The sequence below is a fragment of the Clavelina lepadiformis genome, chromosome 2, assembly GCF_947623445.1.
Source record: "Clavelina lepadiformis chromosome 2, kaClaLepa1.1, whole genome shotgun sequence".
In the NCBI taxonomy this organism is placed as follows: Eukaryota; Metazoa; Chordata; class Ascidiacea; order Aplousobranchia; family Clavelinidae; genus Clavelina; species Clavelina lepadiformis.
The window spans coordinates 18,399,329-18,407,101 of NC_135241.1; the positions used below are offsets into that span (position 1 = coordinate 18,399,329).

Below are 7,773 nucleotides of genomic sequence, written 5' to 3' on the forward strand. Positions count from 1 at the left end.
TTATGCGAAATAATAATCAAAAAAACGTGGTAAGTCCAGCTTATTACGTGAAGTTTAACAAAGTTCATCATGCACGAAATACTATAGATATTTTTGGTGTTCTTAGCAATTATACGTTACTAGTAGGCTACTTTGTTTTGTATGATTAGAGCAGAGGTTATAACTTTTATCTAAATTAGTATGGTCATAAACTGGAAAACGAGGGGAAAAATAACATAAATTGCTTAATGCATTATAGCAGTATAGTGAAGACATTTCTACAAACAATTTTTATCAGCTCGGTGGCGGAGCCGTTACAGCGTTCCTGGCTCGTAAATATGCAAGCCGGGTTAGCTCAATTACGCTACCTTTGCAATACAATCGAGCAAGGTGTGAAAGACGTTTGCTACTGTTCAGTGGTTCTGTTAAACTGTTCCAATTACGGGCAATACAACAAAAAACAAGAAATAAAAGCAAACATAAATGTATATCTATCGAAACTTTCACTAAAAACAAACCCGGTAACCGAGGATCAATCGTTGAGTCATTATCGCCTAGATTAGATTGCGCAAAAACTTTCCTCAGTCCGAAAATAAAGGTTGTGATAATTACCATACCACACCAATCAGGCCCGTAACCAGCTTGCTGGTGTACCAGAATCCGAGGAAAAAACAGTATTGTGGAGGTGGCCAAACAACATCAACAACTATACAAATACATCATTTTTATATTACGCCAAACACAATTTTACCATTAGGTCAAAAGTTATTTAGTTTGGGTCCAAACCTCATTTAGTTACTAGCCTACAAGCAATTGATTAACGGAAAGGGCGGTAAATTCCCTAAAATTAATTTTGCTGTTTGATATGGTATGATAAAATTGAAGAAAAAATGGACATTCAATTTAATATTTTGTTTGATCATTCAAATATCAACATTAGCCAGTCTACTATCATGATTATGTCAAAATTATCATAAAAAAGTGTAATAATCTTAAAGTAATGTATGCTTACAGTTGTTGTAGCAGCTTTTGTTTGTGTTGCTGTTGCATTTTCATACTTGTGCTGTCACGCAAAACACAAAAGAGCATAAAATGCTATATTATTTTAATGGTTGCTACCGCTACATTCGTTAATAGGGAAAACCCCCTAACGCTTAAGGTTTATTTTCGATCAGAGGAAAGAGAAATACGGATTTACTTTGCCAAGGAAAAGTTGTTTATGCAATTGCTTGAGTTGTTGAGTTGAAGTAGGAAAAGTTTAAGAATGTTCTGAATCTGGTTTAGACCAGTGGTTTTCAACCTTTCATGGTTCGTAGCCCTCTGCTCACCAATAAAAATGTAGATTGTTGATTGCAAAACACTTTTTACTTCACTACTGCGTGTGCAATAGCCATCGCGCCGCTAATTTTGCACAACAAGCACAAACACAAAATCTTGAGAAACTTGTGTCCGGGCGTCCCATTATGCTCCGAGTCCCACTTTGCCTCGTCTCCCCCCCCACCCCACCCGGACTGCAGAGTATGGCTGTTTTCAGGAGGATCTTTGGTGCGCCAAACAACTAAATAATAAAGGGTGTGTGCACAAAGATGATGAGAATGAATGTTTAAAACCGCAATGGAATGCGGTTTTAAACTGTAATGGACACAGTTTGACTTATTCAATCTCTAAATCAGTTGAAAATTGAGTACACAGAAGCTCTGTCCAAGCCGTTAAGTAAAAAATAACGCACCTTAAGTGCGACACTTAAGCTCATTAAAAACAGTATCGAGTGTGCCTATGCCAAACTCTGTTTGGTTTTCCCCTACTATTATACTATAGCTCACTAGTAAGGCCTCTGCTTGTGACTCCTAGAGAACGCCATGGGCCCTGGTTAAAACTGATGACTTTAAATAGCTTTTGCAATTCTGCTAATTATAGGATATAACACTTTATATTAAAGCAGGTCATAAGAAATTATGAGCCTTCAACGAAGGTTAAGCCGTCAAGAACTTGTGACTCATAAAAACAGAAAGGATATAACAAATGATCTTAGTTCTTTGAGTTTTGAAAATGCTTTGACTGCAGAAGAAAGGCAGTATTTACCTCTGAGAGCTCGCTACCATGCATTTGCAGTGACATCTTGTGCCCATGCTGCTTATATTGTGGCAGTTTTAAATGAAATGAGGTAATTATTTTGTAATACCCTATGATATACAGTATCAATGTTTCTCTGCTGTTTTATCACAATCCAAAATATTTAGCGAAATAGTTTGACACTATGACTGTGACCCTCAAGAATATCAACTATATGCTGTAGGCCTAGACTGCAGAGTATGGCAGGAGCACATCCAAGATTTTTTGTCCGAAAAAGTATTGCACACCAGGAGAAAAGCGATGTTTTTTAAAAAAAGGATACACTAAATTTTTCTCCGATTGCTATTGTGAAAGGCTGAACCTTGTGTACTATCATTAAATGCCAAACAGACTTGGGCCACGGGTCATAGTGCACACCGGCTACTTCTTTGCACAACTTCACACTCGAAATCTCAGCAAAAACTGCCATGCTCTGCAGTTCGGCTCTAGGCTACGTACTGTTTAGTTAATTTTATGTTGATCACTCATAGTGGAAAGTGTGGCAGCAGCACGCACAAGATTCATGAGAAAATTTTTTATCTTCACTCCGATTTATAATATACAAACAAAGAAAAGCTAGTTGTTTGAACGCCAATTTATAATAAATTAACAAAGAATTGAGGCTGTGAAACATGTCATCACAACAAAATTTTCATCTTTACACACACAATTTATCATCGAAAAACTGCCGTATTTTCAAGTCTAGTTGATCACTGCTTATAAGAATAACATACTTGCAACCCATTAGTACTATCCTAAAAACCCACATTTGGGTTGTCACTCATAACCCATGGTTTGAGAAATACTGCCTTGTACTACTATCAATATTATGCTATGCTTACTGTGACAGCTTGTCCAATAAACATGCGTAGATTGCCGGAAGAACATTACATACTCATTGTACAAAATAATTTCAATTCACACACTAAAAAAGTGTTTATCGGTAACTTCATGTTTCTTTTCCATGATGTCGTATATCATGGAAAAGATATCATCGCATAATCAAATAAAAACAGAAAATACTTTTTTTTTACCTTAGACAGGTTTTGTCTGAAATAAAAAACCCTATCAACAAGAAGACAATCAAGTTTCTGAATCAGACACCACCAAGAAATCCATTAAGGGTGGGATTCATTGGTTGTGGAAGATTAGGAAAGCAAATTGTTTCCTGCCTGCTTACATTTTCAGATATAAGACCCGAAGAAATAATTATATCTACCAGAAGACCAAGCACTCTAAGTATTACATTGAAGATAGTGTTTCATTTTATGTATTGTGGTTTTTGATCGGTTACAGATAAGTTTATTAATTTTACTGTTTCCAGAAATAACGCATTTGTGATAACTGCAAAAACTATTTGTGACTTTTACAATATCTGTTTATCTAGGACTTGAACCATTTGTTTTATTTTTTATGTTTAGCCTCCTTTCGTAAAGCTGGAATACGATGCATCTTTGATAATCGGGAAGTGGTGGCATCGTCAAACATTCTATTTCTGTGCTGTCTTCCTGCTAACTTGTCTACTGTATCTGATGAAATTGCTGGCTTTATTTCAACTGATTGTTTAATTTTTAGCTATGTGACTGGAATTTGTTTGCCTCGGTAAGTGTAGGTGATTTCAATGTCCCTGTCTTTTTACCTCTCAACAGTGGTATTTTGAAACACCTTTAGATCACTAGCGCCGCCTATACTAACACATCATGCTTTATTGTGCAACCGCTCTATATCTTGTGCAGCTGTTTAAACTAGTTATAACTTATGAGCTATGTGCTTTTGCAAGTGTTTTTTCTTTATTATTATGGTTATATTATTTCTTGTAAATTTAAATACAATATAGCCTAAGTTTAGGTTCTGATGTGCTGGAAAACCTATGCAAGTAGACAGGCTAAGCTGCTTCTGCTTTATTAAATGTCCATCTCACAAAATGATTTAATGTTTTACATTTGATAGCTTAAAACAGATGCTACAGCATAATAATGTTGCCAAAATGGAGTTTACTTGGTCGATGAAAAATGCAAACAAGACATGGGACATTGGTGATGATGTTACTTCTGCTTTGGAAAAGGAATGGATTGCTGAACTTACTTGCTCTTTATCACCAACAACGAAAACAAGTATAAAATTGTTTCAATCGTGCTTTATGCCTGTCTGTGCTGCTCTTATTATTAGCCTTTACTCATTTACAAAAATTCAATTATATGAATTAAAATTTTTATGGTTTGGGTCATACATGGGTGTTCGTTTTACAATTTCTTTTATTTTAGAAAATTTCAATTTTTAGCAAAAAAATAGATGGTTTGATTTCTACATTTAAGATATTTGTCATTACTGAATAATTAATTTTATATTTTCTATGATTATTTTGTGATGAAATCAAATGTTTTAAGATGGAATTGTGTGGACCAGTCCCAAATTATTTGAAACTGCAATATATGCAGCTTTGAACATGTGTCCTTCACTTGGTGTCACAACTAAGGAAGCAATTAATCTAATCAATATCGTATTTTTGGCAAAAAACGAAACCGACAAAGGAAGATTGACATGGAAACACTTCTTAGATAATGAGTCATTGGCATATGTGGATTTAGGGTAGCAACTGTTATTTTGAACATATGAACTTAAAATAATTTTCAATTATAATGTGTTAGATAGATGCAATTAAAAGTTTCTTCTTTTGCTTTGACAGAAATTTACCAGTTTTTGATATGTTTCACATTGGAACACAAGACACACCTTTTACTGATGTTCTTCAATGCAGTGATGAGGTTCTACGGCTTATGTTAACTAAAAAGTACCTTTCAACATTTAACCGATTTCGAAACAGCAAAGACAGTTAAATATTATATTTTGTAATATGCTGTTTTGCTTATGAGTTTTAGTATTACCGCCTTTCTCATTGTGTTCTATACTTAAGAATAAAACTTCAACTCTTAAACTTCTTAAAATGAATGAATTGGTTTCTTTGGAACTTTAAGCTTTAGGATTATAATTAATTGAAGAACTTGGATCTGAAAACTTTAAAAATGTCAGCTTTCCTAAAACATCTACTTTACACAGATAGCACAGCAAAAATGCATTTATTAAAGAAAAAATAAAGCAACAAAAATGAAATATTGCATAATTTTATAATATTGTGCAATGGCATGTATGTGCACGAATACAGTAAACTACAGTTTTCATTGATCCTTTCTGATAGTTTTGATATAGCATACATTTCTATCATTGTATGCTATACCAAAGTTATACCACAGTTTTAAGAAAAAAAGTGCTTATCTATCCAAAATACATATAATACCTAAATTCAAAATATTTTTAAGTGCAAAAACGTTTATAGGAAACATAACAAGGCAAAAAGACTTGATAGTCTAAACCAGATGTTCCCAGTAGCAACATGCATAAATGATTAAAAAGTGTGCTTTGGTTGGGGTAAGCCATCAATGGGTGGAATAAATTGCAAAGTTTCTTTTTCATTTTTTTGTTCTACAACATCAGTTCTATTCTCTTTCGCTTTTTCTTGTGCAGTAATATGTGGTACAACAGCTACTTTTTGTGCCTTTGCTATATCACGTAACTTCCAAGGAGATTCTACAACTTGTTCACCTTGATGGTCTTTTATTATTTGATTCCAGACAAAGCTGCCATGTAGCTATGAAAAAATTTATGTGAAATCAAGCAGTTGAAATACAATCATACCAAAAAAACTTTCCCGGTAAGTGTGAAAATTACTTTAGATAGACACATAGAAGCATCTTTACCTTTCCTCGCCTTGGTTCGCTGGGATCTAATCTACAGTTATAATTATGAGCATATGATATCTTTTCAAGTAAAACATCCCCAGCATCAGCTTTGGTTTTTGAAGTTGTGACAGGCACTAAGGAAAAGAAGTTTTAAAGATTACAGCTTGTAAAACGATAATATTGTTTCCATAATTATTTTTTTACCATTATGTATTACCATTAGGATTAGGCATATACAATATTTTAAAATACTGGCAAAAATAAATTCGTGCTAAAAAGTAATCATAAAAATAGAGAAGTACTAAAGTTACTACCAGAGAATGAGTTTGAATAACCAAAATTAACATACATATTCCTTTGGTGGGGATTATTAATGGGTTGCTAGAATGTCTAGAATTTCCAGTATATGATTTGTGATTAACAAAATCAATGCGCTGTGTAGTGTCATCAGATTGGTGCGGAACTTTTAATTGATATTCAACAGATTCAGTTGGCCACCACTTGTTTTGCTCACTGTCAGTTACAGTTGTAGCCATTGTGCAAACTGGCTCATTCAACAATCTATATAAGGTAGCCTATAAATTTTAAGACTTTCCATTTGAAGTAAAACATAAGCCGCAGTTATTAGTCAGCCAATTGTATTCAGTTTAATGCACAAATAACAAGCTTTAAATCAAGCAGTTATGCATCAAATGTACCTAATATTATGTCTTAGGAATCGACTGTGCCATGGATGTGGGCAATTCCTTCGATCTGGTTCCCGTGGATGAGATGGTGCTGGCTCTTTTTTACGTTCAATGTGAGCCTTGTTCATTTTGGAGTCTCCCAGTGATGCATCACTTACGTCATTGTCAAAGATTCGGTAGGAATTTGGACTGTGGCAATAACAGTAAAGGTTACACTTTACAAACGAGCATCGTATACGCCACCAATGCAAAACAACTATGACTTATAGCGTCAAATCTACCTGTACTATTACTGGGCTATGACCTACGGGCATTTTATTAACCTTTAGGTATGCCATTGTCTCAAGAAAGCAATAAAATGTCTAGTTCATGCCTGTAGATTACAGGTTATGCTAATATTCTGCGCACTAAATCTGCATGGTCACGTTCAGAATTAGTCAAAAGGTACGATAACCTCATTAAAACAAACTATATTTTAAGGTTTATCACTCACTTGTAGTGGCTTGGGACACGTTTTTTTCGTGCCATGTATATTTCCATGGTTTGATTCATGATTAGCTTGTTAACAATAAAAAACACGCTAAGCAATCACTATCAGGCAATATCTTTTACAAATCACTTAAACTCATTAAGAAACATTAGTAAGCACTTAGCATAGCACGTTGCTATTAGAAACCGCTATTAGCGACATCTTGTGACACTACTTAAAAAGTCGAAAGGAAAGAAAAAACACATTTGCCTCTCTTCATCTTTCGCGATTTTTTAGCATGTACTGTACGAAGATAAGATTTATAAAGTAATAGATATTGTATTTGGTCTTGCACAACCATTGATTGTTTGTAAGCGTATTTCTTGACCATTCATTTTGGCTAAATTTTAGCTAGAACAAGGTTAGCATGATGACGCCGAAATGGCGTGGTTATCAGTGTCCCATTTCTGTTATAACTTTAAGAGTTAGTTCGAGCAATAGTACTTTAGGTTATTGAATAAAATTAAAAAAATTATCAAAAAAAATACGTAGCATGTATATAAGGTTAAGAAAGTTGGATGATTTCAGGGTTGAAATCAAGATCGGGATCCATGTTGTCGACTAAGAAGCCGAGTGGTTCGAGCGCTGGCCTCGCAATAATGCGGCCCGTGTTCGATTTCGATACCCAGTGGCGCTACCGTTATAATGTCCTTAGGTATGGCATTAAACACTTGCTTCTGTTCAGTGGACCCGATGAACAGTTCTAAATTCGTGCAATACTTTATAAAAA

At 34.5% G+C, this 7,773-nt stretch overlaps 2 protein-coding genes across 2 annotated transcripts; one reads left to right on the forward strand and one right to left on the reverse strand.

Moving 5' to 3' along the window:
• The first annotated feature begins 1,193 nt into the window (after positions 1-1,193).
• Positions 1,194-5,030, forward strand: LOC143447194 (NADP-dependent oxidoreductase domain-containing protein 1-like). Its single transcript, XM_076947167.1, has 6 exons — positions 1,194-2,143; positions 3,131-3,330; positions 3,513-3,693; positions 4,042-4,205; positions 4,479-4,680; positions 4,778-5,030. The coding sequence occupies exons 1-6, from the start codon at positions 1,935-1,937 to the stop codon at positions 4,926-4,928; spliced, it is 1,107 nt and encodes a 368-aa protein (XP_076803282.1). The 5' UTR covers positions 1,194-1,934; the 3' UTR covers positions 4,929-5,030.
• Positions 5,031-5,152: 122 nt separating this feature from the next.
• On the reverse strand, positions 5,153-7,133 carry LOC143447195 (ciliary microtubule inner protein 6-like). Its single transcript, XM_076947168.1, has 5 exons — positions 7,008-7,133; positions 6,527-6,703; positions 6,178-6,389; positions 5,847-5,962; positions 5,153-5,737 (listed from the first exon to the last, which is right to left on the reverse strand). The coding sequence occupies exons 1-5, from the start codon at positions 7,064-7,066 to the stop codon at positions 5,495-5,497; spliced, it is 807 nt and encodes a 268-aa protein (XP_076803283.1). The 5' UTR covers positions 7,067-7,133; the 3' UTR covers positions 5,153-5,494.
• Positions 7,134-7,773: the final 640 nt, after the last annotated feature.

Bases quoted from the DNA above. Each gene is read 5' to 3' on its own strand.
- LOC143447194 (XM_076947167.1), top strand. From the start codon at position 1,935: ATGAGCCTTCAACGAAGGTTAAGCCGTCAAGAACTTGTGACTCATAAA. The intron at 2,144-3,130 runs GTAATTATTTTG...TTTTTACCTTAG, and splicing joins GCAGTTTTAAATGAAATGAG to ACAGGTTTTGTCTGAAATAA. The intron at 4,681-4,777 runs GTAGCAACTGTT...TTGCTTTGACAG, and splicing joins TTGGCATATGTGGATTTAGG to AAATTTACCAGTTTTTGATA.
- LOC143447195 (XM_076947168.1), bottom strand. From the start codon at position 7,066: ATGAATCAAACCATGGAAATATACATGGCACGAAAAAAACGTGTCCCA. The intron at 5,963-6,177 runs GTATGTTAATTT...TCTTTTCCTTAG, and splicing joins AATCCCCACCAAAGGAATAT to TGCCTGTCACAACTTCAAAA. The intron at 5,738-5,846 runs GTAAAGATGCTT...ATTTTTTCATAG, and splicing joins GCGAACCAAGGCGAGGAAAG to CTACATGGCAGCTTTGTCTG.